The following is a 19,025-nucleotide window of genomic DNA, read 5'->3' as shown; positions in this document are numbered from 1 at the left end:
AAGAGATAAAGGTTGAGAAATGTGTGAACTAAAACGCCCGTCTAGAACTAAGCTCTAATTCTAAACCTTTACTAGCATCTATCATCCTCCACTGTCAATGATAAAGTAATTTTAATTGGACTGCATATGACAAGTGCCAGTCCATGAATGAATGAACGAATGGTTGGGCCAACAATTTATGATAAATTTACTCATATAATTTATATTTCCCTGTTCCTCCTTTTAGATCCTGAAATAAAGAAATTTACTAGAATAATAAATCAGAGTTTATTTATATAAACATCTGGTTTCCTTCAAATTATCTGGTAATAAAGATATAATGTGTCAACAAATTAAACACTAGTAGATATTTATTAATATAGTCCACTAATGTGATCAAGTTTATTGTAAATTAAATGAGTAAATATGTCATACCAATTTATTTTATTTTCTATTTTGCATGTTACTCCAAACTATTTAGCATAGTAGTCGGCTGCTTTTGGCTTTACTAATGCTAAGCTTACTAACAAACAGTTATTTTTTTTAAAGATTGTTGCAAAGAGTATTTATTAAATAATTTCAGGGAAGAAACTAGCAATATTAGATGATTTCAAGTATAAAATAGTACGTCCAATTAATTACACAAATAATTAATATTGCATTCTCCTTTAGATCTTGTCAAGTAAAGATTCTATACTTGTAAATTAGGGAGTTTCTCTCTTCCAAGAGCAGTTTATCAATTATTAACTGTGCTTAATTCAAATTTATATTTTATATTTTCAGTTTTAATTTTATCTTACACTAAACTAAATTTTGAACTGCCTGCTGTATGCTGTAGACAGATTAATGACATGTATATTTGTTGGTTTTTCTAAGGTGCACATGGGAACACACATGTGGAGCAATGGAGCCTCCCGGCGAGGCCGACGAATGTCTCTAGATCTTCCTCCAATCCCCATGACACCCAAGGATTCAGAGTTCCTGCAACGGAGGCCAGATCTTTTCTACCCGTATCTTCCAGCCCCATTCCTTAATGGCATGCAGCAGAAGGTAATAACTACAACAGTTACAAAAGATTCACAATTATTCCTGAAACAACTACAAGTTATCTGCTGCCTTATATCATTGCCCTTTCCCTTTTCCTAAAATTACATCACACATACTTCTCTTAATAGAAGCTCATCATACATGAACTTATTTACTTATTTCTTTTCACTGTCCTATTCTATGTGCAAGAGCCTTGTGTTGTGACAAAGTAGCTAATGATAAAATTTATTAGAGTGGAAGTTATTTTGTGCTAGATTTCTGCAACTGAAGAAACAAAAGGGATATGGCTTCAACATTCCTGACAGCTGAGAGTATACATATGTGCAGCTCCATGGGGTTAGCATGCTGGCCTTTGGTCAAAGAAGTCCTGGGTTTGATTTCTGGCCAGGTCAGGGATTTTAACTTTCATTAGTTAATTCCTATGGCTCAAGGGTTGGGTATTTGTACTGTCTTCAGCATCAGAATTCATCTTAGGTAAGGCCCCATTCCTACAGATGCGCAGGTCACCTATATTACATGTTATAATTCTCATGTTTTGGTCCGTATTGAAATGTACAATGAAGTCAAATATATATTAAAATTTATTTTTTCCACCTATTCAATACATAAATAGAGATTTTAATTAAGAAATTAAATCTTGAATAAAATTATAGGGACATGTTTTGCCCTTTAATTAAGGGCATCTTCAGCCTTAATCTCAATCTGAATGGTAATTAATCAGGTACCTGATTGTATTAAAATTACATATGAAAGTGAGGATGATGTTGGAAATGTGCTTCAAATGGTGAGCAAATGGTTAACAATAGTTATGATATTCTTAAAAAGAAGCCTTAATAAAGTCTTAAAAAACAAATAGTCGTAAATTTATACACTTTACAAGGTTTAACGTATAAAATTACCAGTATACAATTTGTTACCAATTTTTAAACAAATGTGGACAAATTTTCAGAAATAAGTCTAGAGAATAGTGAGATTCATCTCTCTTCTGTAAATAACAAGCATGGTCCTGGTGGAGCAGAGACAAATTTAATACTGCACAAATGATCTGTTCTACACAAAATCAACACTGCACATCTTCTATCTTTTCTTTACTTCACCTTCATACATTATATCTTACTTAATCTTAATACGGTGAGTCCGTGACCTTTTCATCAGCCCGCCGACCTACAGTCAAGTCAAGTTAGGAGTAGACCGCTTCAGACTCTGTTTCATTCCATGTGACCTTTAGTGGAATGTCTGGCTCCATGGCTAAAGGGTTAGCGTGCTGGCCTTTGGTCACAAGGGTCCCAGGTTCGATTCCTGGCAGGGTCAGGAATTTTAATCATAACTGGTTAATTTCGCTGACATGGGTGTATGTGTCGTCTTCATCATTTCATCCTCATCATGACGCACAGGTCGCCTACGGGCGTCAAATCAAAAGACCGGCACCTGGCGAGCCAAACTTGTCCTTGGACATTCGCCGCACTAAAAGCCATACGCCATATTTTAGTGGAATTTTCTAGTTTTTTTTTTTTTTCCTTTAATCACATAGCAGCAAATATTTCCAAAATTAGAAAAGCACGATTCTCATGAGAGATTAAGATGAATAAAATGTGAAATATATTACGTTCACTTTCCATGATCAATCTGTAACCTCCAATGAATAAGGTTATGACTTCTTGAAGTAACCATTGAACCACCTTGGGCAAACAGTTCAATTCATACATATCATACATGCAGTCCTGGAGGTTTGATGATGATGCTTGTTGTTTAAAGGGGCCTAACATCTAGGTCATCAGCCCCTAATGGTACGAAATGTAATGACAATTTAAAAGTCCACAATCCTCCACTGACCAGAATGCAAAATGTGAGGACAAAGACTGAAAGGATGGATATAAATTTAAAACAATCAGTGGATCCGACCCGCAATGCCCCACATTTCCGGAAACTAGCGTTAAATAATAGTATTACTGACCGAGGGACTGCTTCTAAAGCACAATACTAAAACAATGATGCTTGTATTCTAAAGGGGCCCAAAATCCAAGTCATCAACCTCTCATAATATTACTTATCGCTAGGAAAGTAGAACCATGGTATTTGTCATGTTGCGGTACTAATCAAAAGTAGCATAGACTCGCGGTATTCCACACATTATGGTCCTACTCACAGGTAATGTAATGCGCACATGTAATACAGATCTATGGTGTTTCTCACGCTGCGGCACCATTTACAGGCAATGCAAACCTATGGTGTTCCTGACATAAGTGTACTAACCACAGGGACTCATAATATTCCATGGTGTTCCTCACATACTGGGTATTAATCATAGGCTCATATAGAGGTACTTATCACAGATACTGTAAAACCCAGCCGGAAGCACACACTGTCGCTACTAATCACAAACCTATTGTGTACCTAACGTAGTGGTATTACACGCAAGTAAAAGCGACCTTTGGTGTTCCCTGCATGATGGTACTAATTACTAGTCTCATGGCTCTAATTCAATCATCCCTTGGTTGCCCCTTTTAGTCACCTCTTACGACAGGCAGGGGATACCGTGGGTGTATTCTTCGTCTGCATCCCCCACCCACAGAGGGTGTCCTGGAGGTTTACTGGTTAACAATTTGCCACTTCGCAACAGTACACACCTTGCACGAGACATCAGAATAATAGATCTTTAATTCTCTGCTGCTATTCTTCGTATTTATAAAATCTCCATGTATGAACTCTCTCTTTATTGTTGTTATTGTAATTTATAGTAAATTGTGTTATGGACAGTTTTAGTATAACCAAATCAACTGCATTTTCATATGAAATATCTTCCTTCACAATAATTTTGAAATTAAGTTTTCTGTTAGCATTAATCTCATGTGTCTACTAAAATTATACAACTTTATATATACTTTCTGTTCTTTCCTGACAGTTTCCTTTCTTGTCTTTCCTTCAGTTTTCCTCAAGAACTTCATCTCCGCCGCCTGCTCTGTATTCTCATCTCTTTTCACCATCGTCCATGTTTCCCGAGCGTGGTGGTCCTGGTAATCCGAGCAACCTGAAGGAGGGCTGGGCAGAGACACCAAGAATACAGGTCAGGAAACAAAATAAAAAAAGGGAAAATTAAAACTATGTTAGGTGAATTAGGAGAGAGGTAGATACATCAACCAATAAATTAAACAACCAGCTGAAGTGTTTTCATGCATAGTATAACACATATGAGGCGTAGGGATGTGGCGACCCCGTCGCCCAGTGGGAAACCACTGCAATCAGCTACCCGAGTATTGGCAGGAAAACCATAATGTTTGCGGGGTATGGAGGAAATTCCTACTCCAAGTCCTGAACTAGGATGAAATAAGGCACAAAGCCTTCTTCACAATTTCATAAAATCATACTTCATCTCTAATCTTCACCTTTCTAAATAACATTTAGAATTGTAACTCGAGGATTTATCCTCATCTCAAGGTGACACTTTAGACAGTCAACCATGAAAAGTCTTTTGTAGAATTCCACTGACTGCAATCATACATTGCACAAAAGACAGCATTCGGATGTGGTGGGCTGTCATTCAGAAGATTATGATGGACCGGAGCATCTGAAAACTCAACAGCCAGCATCTACACAAAAACTTCAAAGAATGAAACCTAAACAAATCTCTTTCTTCTTGACACACAATGTTAACTCTTTATGCAAATTGGAAAATTAAAGATTGTGTCACCGACATCATGAGCAAACATAAAATTCTAATCACGGCCCTTCAAGATATAAGGAATAGTGATCAAGACCCAATTAAATCACAAGGGTACTGACTGTATAAAGGAATCCCTGGAAAACGAGTGATGAAAAACTGTCCACAGTTTGGTAATGGATTTCTAATAAATCTCAAAATCATAGATTCAGTCATGGAATTTAAATCTCAATCCCCTAGACCTGCAACACTAACTCTGAAATCTGCAAATAAAATCTACACAATTATCAATGTACAGTACATGCTCCTACTAATCAGAAAAATAACACCCTAAAGGATAAAGAAGAAGCACAAAAATTCTGGGATAACTCCTGGATCAAACTTTAATCAACATACCTCCATGACACGTTAAAACTCTCCTTGGCAATTTCAACGCACAACTGGGACAAGAAAGAAGGTACCGAGATATCATTGGAAAATGGCCAACACATAAGAGGACGAATAAAAACAGTCAAAGATTGGTTGAATTATGCAGAAACCACAATCTTATCTCAAGATCAATTAAAATCTTGGAAACATCCTGATTTCCAAAAAGGTGAATGGCAACTGGCCCACGTTTGCATGGATAAATTTCAGCATTGTGAAATCAACAATGTCAAAGTCCTAAAGGGGGAAGACTCAGGGACAGATCACTATGTTGTTAAGATCAAAATAAAATTAACTCCAAGGGTTAAGAAAAGACCTCCAAATAAAAATAGAAAAAAATTCGACCCTACCACCTTAATAAATAACAGAGAGTACTATAGGAAAACAGGAGAAGAATCTGTCAACACTCATACATTAGAAGAACTGACCACCAAACTAAAATATATAGCAGAAGAGTTAGTTCCAAATAATCCTAGGAAAAAACCATGAATGGTGGGATGAAGAATGTGACCAGCCAATTGAGAGAAGACACCAAGCTTGAATAAATCATCAAGCCTAAAAGTCAGACAAATAAAATTTAGAAGTAATAAAACAAAGAAAGTCAACCCATAAAATTATCAGACAAACCAAATGTTAACATCTTAAAAATAAAGATAGAAGAGTTTTAACAATAAACAATCACGATATTATTATAAAATCTTTGGTAAATACCTTAAAAAATATGAGCCCCTAATATTAATGCTGAGAGATAAATCAGGAAGGTTAGCCCATAGTAATCAAGAAAATGCAGAGATCCTCGCAGAGACATTCAACAAACTTTTAAATTGCGATGTCCCACTGGAAACGTTGTAAGTAAATACTGACACACCCATTTCAACCACCCCAGATCTAATAGATCATCCAACTATCAATGAGGTAGAAATCGCAATTGAGGAAAAAAAATTCTGGGATCTCCTGGATCAAACTTTAATCAATATACCTCCATCCAGTGGCGGCTCGTGAAAAAATCGTCCTACGTGCTACAAAAAACAAGCTAAATACGCTGTTTTAAATCTGCATATTGCCATGATGAACAACTCATAGCCTACTTCAAACTTGGTACTACTACTACTACTACTACTACTACTACTATTAATAATAATAATAATAATAATAATAATAATAATAATAATAATAATAATAATAGACTAATAATAATAATAATAATAATAATAATAATAATAATAATAATACAACTTTTCTCATAATTTATAACTCAGAACAAACAAAAACAACATTAATTTGGAAGCAGATGAATTCTTCGACAACTGTCTACGAGATAAATAATTCATTGGAGAAATATTGTTTTTACTAACCTAATGGCGCAACTTACATCAGTGCAAATAGAATCGTGGGAATATAGATCCCCACTAAGAACACTAATTTAATTTCACTTTATATACACTGCAGTGGATAAATAATTTGATAAATCTTCGTATAAACTTTAGCACTAACACAATGACAGAAAAAACACGCACCAGTAATATAACTGCGAGATTAAAAACCGCACAAAGCAACTGAAAGAGCTGCCAACTGATTCATTGAGACCTCCCCTATTACCAGAATAAATGGCCGGCTCCATGGCTAAATGGTTAGCGCGCTGGCCTTTGGTCACAGGGATCCCGGGTTCGATTCCCGGCAGGGTCTGGAATTTTAACCATCATTGGGTGTACGTGTTGTCGTCATCATCCTTTCATCCTCATCACGACTCGCAGGTCGCCTACGGGAGTCAAATAAAAAGATCTGCATCTGGCGAGTCGAACATGTCCTCGGATACTTCCGGCACTAAAAGCCATACGCTATTTAATTTCACCAGAGTAAATTACATTGTAATGCGGGATAACATTTAGGGTCAGTCAAAGATTCTTTGACTCACCTACGAATTCCTTATTTTTGACACAAAAGGAAGATGGATATTTTAATAAGCATGTGTGAGATAGATTGCCTCCACTTACGCTTTACTTTCGAACCCAGACGATGCTACTCTCTAGTGGCAGATTCGCTTACCACGTTCAACATAAGCACGGCCGACTGGATCCCTCGCTGCGCTCCGGGTAGCAGGAGACATCGAGTAATTCTACCCCCTTGCGGGAGAGGAAGTAACTATAAACGGGATCAGTGAAAGTTGATCCCGGTTTACGGTATACTCCGCCGGCTAGGGGGAGTGTTGCAAGCTTGGCTGCGCCTGCGTATTGCTTCCTTCAGGCTACAGGCAAGGGCTCACTTCACATGAGCACGAGCCTTGTTCCCCAGGAGAACGGCGCTAGGTGTTCGACAGATCTCGTCCTGATTTGCACAAAACACAAATTCATATCGGACTCAAAACAACGAAAAGGCACCAGGATAATTGCACTGTACATAAATAATATTCCTTACAGTTCCAAGCTACGTGCTGGAGCCCGGTAGCACGTACTGACCGGCCGCCACTGCCTCCATCACACATTATTTTCAACTGAAATGATGCACAGAAGACCTGTAGAAATTTCAGATGAATTAAGAACACTGCGATCAGAACAAATTAAGAAGTACTGGGCAGATAAGAAGAATCAAACAGTACAACCTTCAAAAAAAGAAAAAAAAAAAAAAGTGTACACGGAAGACTCAAATGGTCCAATGTGGCCAAGGCATGCGGTGAAAAAAATCTGGAAAAACACAGGATAACCAGCATTCATAAATCTATATCAGCATCTAGTCAAAATGTGGATCACAGAGAAAATCTCAGAACACTGGACCTTAGGCATAATCCAAGAAAGAAGAGAAAACTAATCAGACAATTACAGAGGAATAACCCTTTTGGACTGCACTTACAAAATTTTCTCCTGCATAATTTAAAACAGGATAAAAAACATTCTGGAACCAAAACTTGGAGAATACCAAGGAGGATGTTGCCCAGACCAAATTCTCAGCCTGAAACTAATAATGGAATATTATAAATACAGAAATAAACAGCTGTTTATTTCATTCCTAGATTTTAAAAAGGCTTATGATGGTATACACAGACCCACTCTTTTAAGAATCCTCTGATCATATGGCCTTCATCCTAAATTAACAAAACTTATTGAACTAACTTTAACCAACACAATTTCAAAAGTAAAGTTCAGGAGAGGAATGTCAAATGCTTTTACAATAAATACAGGCCTCAGACAAGGTGACGGATTATTCCCACAGCATTTCAATGTGGCTGTAGATTACATCATGAAAATTTGCCAAAACCCACCTAAAATCAAAATTGGAGCAAAACCCTCAATAAGGACAAACTGCCTAGGGTTTGCAGATGTTTTAGCTCTCTTAGCTCTTGACATGGAAGAAGTCCGTGCTCAGATCACCAGCCTCCAGAAAATTGCATTAAAAATAGGATTACAAATATCCTTCCAGAAAACTGAGATCATGCTAATGAAACCCCTTGACATAAACGAAGTCATCACAAATGATAAAAAAATGACCATAGTACTACAATTTAAAGACCTTGGAGAAATCATTACCGGTATGCACAAACTTATGTAGGATCTTCAATATGGATCAATAATATATATCACTTGCAATGCACAACTTAGGTGAGAAAGCAACATGGATAAACAGAACCAACAAAATGAAAAAAAAAGCATATTTTTTAACCTGGTCAACTTATAACAAAAAATGTCTATAGACACAACGATCCAACACTATAAAACTGTAACTTTGCCCGAAGTCACTTATGCTTGCCAAACCTTGCTCCAAGTTAAAAATGAAAGAAGAACTGATCAGCTCTTCAAAACTGAAAGAATTATCAGAACTTGTATGAATAAAAAGTACCAGGTTGAAGGAGTCTGGAGAATCCTCCCCAACGAAACTGTCTATCGAGAGATTGACCCAGTTACCAGCACGATGAAGAAGAAAATAATCTCTTATTTCTTTCACATCTTACGATTACCAGAAAACAGGACTTTACGACAAGTAGTGATGAGAAATCTGGAAAAGAAGACAGGAGGGCATTGGATCAAAGAAATTCAAGAGGATCTCAAAACAGTTGGACTCGAAATTACAGATACAGAGAACAAGAATAAAATTACCACCCTTCTTAAGAATCACAAATTTTCAACTGAAATGATGCACAAAAGGCCTGTCGAGATTTCAGACGAATTAAGAACACTGCAATCAGAACAAATGAAGAAGTACTGGGCAGGTAAGCAGAATCAAACAATACAACCTTTAAAAAAAAGTGTACATGGAAGACTCAAGTGGTCTAATGTGACCAATAAAGTTAATAATAATAATAATAACAACAACAGATATGCCTGCAGTATAATATATATATTTGAAACTTCCTGGCAAAACACATTAAAGTGTGATGCATAGATAAAATTTACATAATAGAAATACTAATGTATTGCAAGAAAATAAGATGAGAAATAAGATAAGGGAGACACAGGAGACTAACCCACTCTAAATTTAAAGTTTACAAGGATTGCATTAGGTGTAAAACGGTATGTTACCAAGAACAGCAAGAATGATGTCCAAGCAGGTCTAATCTAAACTGTAATATAAGGACAGACGAAAGAAAGCAAAATACTTAAGTAGCTAGGAATGCATTATTTACAAGAAAAATGGTAACAAAAGTAATTAAAGACCTGTAAGCATAAATCTTTGTCACTGCACCTGCAAAATCTTAGTGAAATGTTTTAGCTTAGAACTTTACCCGTTAAGGTTCTGTTATCTAACTAATTTATTGTAAGGGTTATACCAAAGAATTCTTGTTCTATGATATATGCTGTGGAGTGGGGTGAACACAACAACAGTAGTGCTCGGGTACTAAGTGACTCGCAGGCTGCATTGAAGACAACAACAAGCACAATGTCAACCTAATAGCTACTATAAGATCTTCAGCACAGCAGTATGCGCGTGTCTGTCTTTCCTGGATCCGAGGACACACCGTTTCTCCGGAAATGAAAAGACAACATCCTCGCAAACGCAGCCTCCTCGTCCAACATACAAATTACCCACAAAAAGTCACTCCCAAGCTTTGCTAAAGCCCAAATCAAAACAACTTCTGGACACAAAGTACAAATGTGTCTGTCACATATATAGCTGACTCCACTGCAAAACAATAGTGGCCAAATTCACTCTCACTCGGTTTCTCTCTGGCCATGGAAAGTTTAAGTGCAACTTTGAATGTATTAAAATTAATATCGCAGGTGATTATTTACGCTTTTGTGGGTCTTTTCAAAAAGCGGATCATTTACTGTTCAATTGTTCCATGTTTGGAAGGATAAGATTCGATCTTGAGTGCCACCAAAATAATTGTAATGTGGAACTCTCAAAGCCATTATACCATCTGTTTAGGAAATCGTGCTGCTACAAACCCTTCCGTAAGTCCATTCACCAATTCTTCAATAATTTAGTTTCCTAATTTTGTGTCAAGGACCAGTAATTATCTGATCAAAACTATAACCCTAATATACTGATGTAAAATAGAATTAAAACTATTGGAAATTCAAGAAAGAATGAAATAAATAAATAAATAAATAAATAAATAAATAAATAAATAAATAAAAAAATATATATGTGTAGCAGGTCAGTATTTCTCCAACAATATTGTTACATAGTGGTTTTTGCAGGACAGCAATAATATATTAGTTCATCCACAAAGTTCCAGGAAAAATTAAACAAATAATATTGCATCACTCCCATACCAATCTTTCTGTTTCAGTTTTAACATAGTCTTCTCCTCTTTCAAATCATTGCTTGGACAGACTTTATGTAAACATAATAATATATTGGATTTTTCAACTTTTATACATATATCTATTTTTAAGAGATCTGTGATATAATATATTGCACATATAATAATGTGTTATGTGTTAAAACTAACTTAGCCATGTCTTTCTTTTCAGTTAAACGAGATCTCGGTGATTCAGAGCGTGAATAGTAACAGTGGAAGTGGTCTAAGTCCATCTGGAAAATACATCAGTAGTCTTGGGTTTGGCGCCTATCCACCAGATAAACCGCTTGTTCCAGAGCCACCACAATCGCAGCCAGGCTCTCCGCTGTCAGATAAGCCCCCATCGTTGGTATCATCACCACCACCTCTGTCGTTGTCTCGTCACAGTTCACCACCACTTCGCGAACCAACTGGTGGTGATGCTTGGGACCTGCACTTCGACCGCAAGCCTTCACTCAGTAGTACAGAAGAACCTGTGGAGGTATCCTCTTCGCCTCCGGGAGGCCATGTGACTTCTCATCCACCCGCTACTCCTCGAAGTGAAGGTTTGGCAGCATAGGCACATGAATTTGCAATGAAATCTATCATTGCACGAGAAGATTTACATATCTTGCTATCTCAATCGTTTAAAAAAAGAATTATTTATTGAACGCGAATTATTGTTCTGGAAGAACTAATGCACGGGTTGGACGTGAAAGATTGAGCGTTCTTTTTTTTTATCAAGACATTCTAATCTGGCTGGTTGAATTGCTGCGGCTGTAATGTTCCTATTTTGAAACTAGTCTTTATATATTATTGAAAAATAACAGAGACAAAAGAATTATGAACTCTAAGCGATGAAAATAACATATGTACCAACAAAACTATGAGTATATTATAAACACTGGATGTTTCGTAGGATTCCTACTGTACAGCTCTACAAATTACTATTATTATAATTAGCATTATTATTGCTACATTGTATATTATTATGTTCAATACCAGATATAAATGATCTATTGATCAGGAGAGAGCGAAAAGCTGAGTGGTTTTGGATCTCTTGTCGTAAATAGTTATATATATATATATATAAATATGGGCATCATAGCAAAGTGAAGTAAATGTATGCTCTATTATAAAGTGAACATTTTCGGATGAAGATAAGTGTGTGAGTGTGCACGACCAGGCGACTGCTTGGAGCGGGCCCAGCAAGAGCCAGGGTGCAATGTTGTTTTGTTTTGGGGATGGGGCAATCTGGGGACGAAAGTAGGCCCGAAGTCCCCACAACTTTGATTCACTGTGATACTACACCTGTAGGCGAGGTTCTGTTGGTGCAGAGCATGTGTATGTTCGTTAGTCGATCAGACGCAGAGATTAACGTACTTAATTTGTTAGCATATACCAATGAACTCTGGTACTTATCAGCTGCTGTTTAAAATTCATATAGGGTACAACAGGACATGTTAAATGTTGTGAATCATGCAAGAGAAAGTAAATACTGCATTAAAAACATTAACAAATTTTGTTCATAAATCCTACAGCCAGTACCCTCTCATCCAGTCACTAATGGGATTTCTTTTATGTTGAAAGAATCCAACTAATGTTGAAGCAATTTGGACTGAATGCGTACATTTGCTACTGTATTTGGTGTTATTCAATTATGTACAATTGCTGTCCAATGGGTGTTGTTGCTCAGATCATGGAAAAGGAGAATTGAGTTTTTACTGTTGTTACCTGAAATCCTCCCCTTTTTCTTCTTTTGTTGCTGTACATAGTGTAAATGTGTATGGTAGTCTCTATTGTTGCAGAGGTTTAGTGGCACTATTTCATGGAGCTTTTGAGATCTCTGAGGGTAAGGAAGAAGGCTTTCACAATACAGTACCTTACAGACCTTCGTGAGGGAGTTCAACATTAATCTATTGGCCAGTAACATTTGTAGTAAGGGAGTTGCTTCACACTCTCTTCTCTTTGGTGATTAAAGCCTACTGACTGAAGCAAATGTTCATCCAATCCTATCTCAAAAGTACAAAACCACAATTCACTGACTGTTTTTTGTGTTCTCCAGTGAGATCTACCTGCCAGCTACAATATATAATTATATCGAAGTTGCAATGTGTCATTTCACAGTAGTTCCTAAATAAAAACAGAAAAACATTGGATGATAAAATTTCTTGTGGTTACGTATACTGCAAGTGATATTAAGTACAGATGGGCAATGGTCTTGCACAAGACTAATGTCAAGGATCTCGAGACAGATGCTGCGACCTGTGTGATGTCCCGGTAACTACGAACGTAGGAACATCTGAAGCTTGATAGTTGGTATAACAACCTCAAAGGGAAATGTGAATGCTGATAAATGTTGTCAAATACACTCCACCCGAGTTCTGAATTGTTATTCAACAATATATAAAAATGTACAATATTTAGAACTGCTGACTAATATTACAACATGTGTAATATATGGTAAGAGTACCTCGGTATGTTGCATAAAACACAGCACCTAAACCAGACAACTTCTACACCCTCTAATGGTGTAAATGTTTCGGTAAAAAGAAACCGAAGGACATTCAAGAATGTTTTTTTCCTCGCCATCGCAATGCTAATATTGTTATATACTTTGCAAAATGCATTGTTTATGCCCTATTTCATTATGATAATCTCATTTTGTGGCATCAATTAACCTAAAAGTCATGTACCATACTGTATATGAAGAACCAAGGCTAAACTAAGTAAGACACGCAGTTTAAAACATGGACAAATCACTGGTATCATTAATACCACCAAATAAGGCCTTAGTCTTGATGTAATTAGTCCATCTATAGCCCAAGAGTTCAAGATAAAAATCACTGTTTTACTGGGTAACCTTGAATAAGGGCAATACCACTGCATACACTGCCAGAATGCATATCCTAAATAGCTTATGTAATACCACATCAAAAATAGGTGCATGCTAGAACCCAGTAGCCTAGTTGCTCACTGGCATGTATTTACAGAAGGGAGAAGGCCTGTGGTTTTCTACTCGCATATTTGGCATAAGCAACATTCAGCTCCACCTAGAAGTATGTCTACTACATGCTGCTCGCCGCACAATGCAGGGACGACACTCTCGAGATCTGTCAACACCTCTCACGACAACAGGTCGTTGGGAGTCTCGAGATCCCATCTTAGACTGCCCATCACTAGTATAGACTCAAGTATGCATTATCTAAGTTTTTCTTTTTCTTTAGAAACTCATACCATTTATCTAATTCTCACTGATATTTGTGTGTGTTTGATCTTGTAAGAAGAATATAGTACTAAGTTTCTTTCACTCATTTTCATTACTTTAACAAATTCTGATCTCAGAACTACCTCACATTTAGGTCTCTTTCTCACAATTACCTTTTAGGATGAAGCTAAGCACAGTTATATTCTCTAGAGCTTCCCAAACTCTTCCACAAAAAATAAACTTCACAATGATTTTAACAAATCTCAGCTCAATCATCTGTTAAATTATTGTTCTGTGTTCTGCAAGTTAAATTTTTGTCAGAGACCAACTATGAAGACAGCAACACCAAGACATTTGTAATAAATATCTTATCACATGAATATATTTAATCTTGAGACAAAACATCAGTACAACAGGCTTATTACTACTGAGTTATCACTTTCTTCACTCAATGATTGTGTTGGGTATTTCCCTAATTCAAGTAAATGTGAAATGAATACTGACTTGTGTATTTTTGAGTTAAGATAAAAAAAATTCCCAATGTCAACTGTGCATGGGGAAGGAACTGTGAACTTCAGGGCTGTGATACCTGACCCCATGCCAGCTATCATAACCATTCCAAGTTGATTTAAAAAAAGACAGCCATGCAAACCAAGCTGAGCACAAAAGTTATCAAAGAAACAATTATTGTCATCTGCAGTTGAGCAGCAATCATTTCTAAATGAGTATGATAGAAGGAAATTTTGTTCAACAAATGTATATTGTAAAGCAGTTACCCTTGTACAAAGATTGCATTTATATATCTTGAGAGTCAATCTTATTTTGTTCTTTTATAATAATGCAGATGAAGTGTAAGACATAAATCATAATACAGCTGACGTACTGCAATATTTCATACAATGTGATACATTAAGCAAATCTAATTGCTGCTCTATTGCACAGGGCATATTAGTTGGAAATGGATTGTTAATTCCTACTATTTTTATTCCATACTACTGAATCCCATTAAATTAATTTTTTTTGTGTGTGTGTCTGGAAGAAGAGGTCTGCACAGGTGAAATTTTAATTCCAGGTATTCTGATCCCAAAGTTGGTTTTCTATTGTTGGTCTGAGCTGGCTCTATGTCTCAAAGAAAGAGTATCACCACGTTATATTTAATTATGTGCTATAAAATGTTTAACTCGAGTCACTAACAAGATATATTAATAAAATATCACAGTGTAAAGCTAGAGACAAAACCCACATGGGAAAAGGATGCTTAACAATCACACTATTCCTCAGCAAAATCGTAAGATTCCTTCGAAGAGAGAGGGAGAGAGATGGTTTCATTATGAACACTTCCGCCAGAAATCTCCATTGTTTTTTGGAAACAACTTAAATTAAACACATTTCTAGCTTTCATGAATACAATGACATTGTTTTTACTGGTCATATAAATGCATATTTTGGGTCATATTAAAACTGTTTTGTCCTCTCCAAGTATTATTCACATGTTTGGTTATTTTTGGATTTCTATTCCTTAGAAACATTGTGTGGTTAAATGTAGCTGAAGGTAGACTAATGGTTTTTGCAACCTGTAAGTTATTTCAACAGAAAGGATAAAAGAATGTTATGAATGTGGCCAGTTTACTGCTGGTTGGTCACTCTCTCTTACACCCCCTTCATTACATCCGAATATTTTATAGGGTGAACAGTCTGTTATGACCGACAGTAGTTAAAAGGTTAATAGTCAGTTACTTGTTTTTAATGTTGAATTAAAAACTCTAAGCAATTTTTGGACAATAGTACATTTTTTGTGCATAAATTTCCAAGTTTTTATGTCATATTTTGGTATTCCATAGGGCATAAGCGCATGCATATTTCCAGAGCTTTTACGTCATATAAGTCTGAACTCTAGTAATAAGTAATAATCCATGATATGTAAAGGACCAATTTAAGAATTAATTCACTGTTGTCTATCAAAGCAAACAGGTATCAGAAAGAATTTCCAATGAGTATCAGAAAAGCATCGAATAATATACAGTATTATACTTTCATAAATATTTCATGGTCCACGAATGATGCACTATAGGCCTATAACTAAAATAAAATATGTAGAATAAATTCATCTTTTAAAGCATAAGCCTGACTCAGAGATTTTAGGCCTAGGACCACAGATCTAGTCTGAGCCTGTGCAGACCTCTATTTGAAAGACACTAATTGGTATCTGAAACATAAGATTAAATGAGCTGGGTGATTTTGCTCTGGGTTTGTTAGCAAAGTTTTGAGTTTGAATGTTACCATTGCAGAGATTTTGTGATATTCTTTCTACTCTTGTTTTCATTTGATTCATATATATATTTTTTTTTTACCTTTCTTTTATACTATATTTGTGACATATTGTGTATATATAAAACTGTATGTATATTCTTGTCTTAGTATTACCTGTCATACGTGACCATGACAAAATGCTGGCTCATAGATTGCTATCTATGTTGAGATCACACCAAAAGTTCAGGAGAAAAGCTATTTTTGTAATGTTCTACAATAGCCCTTTTGGTGAGGTCTCAATGCTAAATCCCATCTGTTTGATTATGAGTTTGACTCCCTCTCCCCCTCTTTATCATCATTGTGTGTGTAGACACTAGCTGAAATGACAAAAGCAAATGAGCATTGTATTTGCCATGAATCAATTTTGACTGTAGTAAAGTTTTACAACAACCTTGCCTTTGATTTCTATTTTATTCAGGTTCACTGAGAATACCATGTACATACTTATTATATAAAGAAATGGTAATGCTAATGAACTTAAGCACACCACTGCGAGCTGATGGGTAAATATCTTTGAGAGGCAAGGCCAAATGAATAAAAGTACATGCAGGTCATGAATTAAAACTGAAGAAATTTAGAAGTGGATATCACCTGGTTTGAGCCCTCACAAAATCTTCATGAGCCCAGTAATATTCACACAGTCCCACATCAATTTTCTTTAAAGTAAATCAACCCCAAAAAATTGCTATATATGCTTACTGTCTTTGAATTTAACAATACCAACCAACCAACTTCAGTAGATTTACATGGTATTACTTTTCGATAATCTACAAGTTGGAAGCAACATTGCCTATATTCCTCTTATAGTAAGTGCAAGTATTTTTCAGAACTACTGTTAAATGGAATCACTGAGGCAGTGCTTGTGCTCAACCAGAGGTGTAAGCGGAGACTTTCAGCTTTTGTCACTTCCTCCACTCAATTATAAAGAATATGATAGTTATCTTGGATGTCAAAAACCTGCACCTGTTATGGCCCAGTCGCCAATCGTCTCAACAATGTGCTCAAGGAGAATTTTATATCTAGATCTACATTAAGGTTACAATAAAGACTATATGTGCTTTTAAAGCACGATAATAACATTAATAAGTCAGTTCTTTTCTGAGAAGCAAAATACTTAAATTTTTCCTTTTCTAAGTATATGTAACAAAAGCTCATAGGCAGAAATACAAAAGGGCATTTCAGCCAAGTCAAGAGCTTTTACCTAGATCCAGGTCCCCTCAGCCAATGTGAGGACAACTGAGGAGCTATCTGATGGTAAGATGGTGACCCTGGAATAACAGCCGAGATGATTCATCGCTTGGTAGCCAAAGTTCGATCAAGGCAGTAGCACCTTGGATTTTGGTTTTTAGGAAGACAGAGGTTTCCTATCTTGAAGGGAGGTATTATACCAGTAATTTCATTAGAAACAGGGAGTTAAAGAAATCATGTCATCAACACTTGAATGCAATTCTTGGTCCTGTACTATTGTGAAACAAGTGCATTCTTCTAGTGAGAAGAAAGCACCGTATTAGCATTATAAATATTGAACTACGCCAAAATGTGGTAATGAAGGTTCACTTGAACAGTTCCTTTCCTTTTATCTGTCAGCCAAGAGGCCAGAAATCCTGTCCATGTTAAAATCTCAAATAATTCAACACAACAGTGCTTGTTGGTAAAGTTAAAATAACTATGAATAAATGCAAGTCAGTATTTCTTATAATTTACCCATATTTAAAAGGGATATACTGTAATCTCCATATGCAAGTCTACATGAAACAATTTAAGATAAAACTGCTAAATTTAGCTTGGCAAGAAAAACTTACGGAATTACAAAAAAAATATTGGTGCAGGACAACATTCTGGCATTTCAGCATCCGTGAAAAACTTAAAGTTGATGGGACGTAAAACCAATAACATTACTACATCTCTGTAAAATGACTTCATTCCATTCTTTCATAAGTGACCAATTTATTCAGTCTCTTCCTGTTCTTGCCTTTGAATTTTCAACTCTCAGCCTCCTTTGCATTCACAGTTAGGATTAAACCCACCTGATAGCCATGATCGTTAGGGTCTGACACTGTAGTTAGCTGGTTTGAGTCCAACTAACTACATTTACAGTTTTCGGAGATGCCGAAGCGCTAGAATTTAGTCCAACGGGAGTTCTTTTATGTGCCAGTAAATCTACTGACATGAGGCTGATGTATTTAAGCATCTTGAAATACCACCGGACTGAGCTAGGATCAAACCTGCCAAGTTGGGATCAGAAGGCCAGCACCTCAACCACCTGAGTCACTCAGCCCAGAAAATGCTGATTCATCTATCAGATAGAGACGTTAAGCTATGAGCAGTTCCTTTGATGTTATTTGACAGGAGTCGACTATGCACCAAAAGAAGGGTTTCAACCTCTTCCTACCTTATCATGCACGTACCACCCCTACTAGGAAGACCAGCACCAGGCCTCTCCAGAGGCCACATGACATGATAGACAGGATTGTTCCTTTTTTTTTCACCTGAGGAAACATGTCTTTGTCTTAAAGTAATTAATTTATTATTCAATTATGAACATGTGGAAAATACTGGGTATTTGTTTCGTATATAATAATCATAATACTGGAAAAACATAGGAAGTAGTAAATATGATGTTGGTTTTATGTCTCACAAACTATTCAATGATTTTCGGAGATGCCAAGGGGCTGGAATTC

At 36.3% G+C, this 19,025-nt stretch overlaps 1 protein-coding gene across 1 annotated transcript in view; it reads left to right on the top strand.

Moving 5' to 3' along the window:
• The window catches only part of LOC136857193 (homeotic protein spalt-major), a 651,196-nt gene extending 632,372 nt beyond the window's left edge, over positions 1 to 18,824 (top strand). Inside the window, exons 8-10 of the mRNA XM_067135652.2 lie at positions 856 to 1,029; positions 3,953 to 4,090; positions 11,020 to 18,824. Coding sequence (XP_066991753.2) covers positions 856 to 1,029; positions 3,953 to 4,090; positions 11,020 to 11,406 — 699 coding nt within the window. The 3' untranslated portion in view covers positions 11,407 to 18,824. The remainder of the gene's footprint in view (positions 1 to 855; positions 1,030 to 3,952; positions 4,091 to 11,019) is intronic.
• Positions 18,825 to 19,025: the final 201 nt, after the last annotated feature.

Source organism: Anabrus simplex, chromosome 1, assembly GCF_040414725.1.
Source record: "Anabrus simplex isolate iqAnaSimp1 chromosome 1, ASM4041472v1, whole genome shotgun sequence".
NCBI classification, from domain to species: Eukaryota; Metazoa; Arthropoda; class Insecta; order Orthoptera; family Tettigoniidae; genus Anabrus; species Anabrus simplex.
The sequence above is the reverse complement of the archived record's forward strand: the minus strand, read 5'-3'. Positions and strand labels throughout refer to the sequence as shown.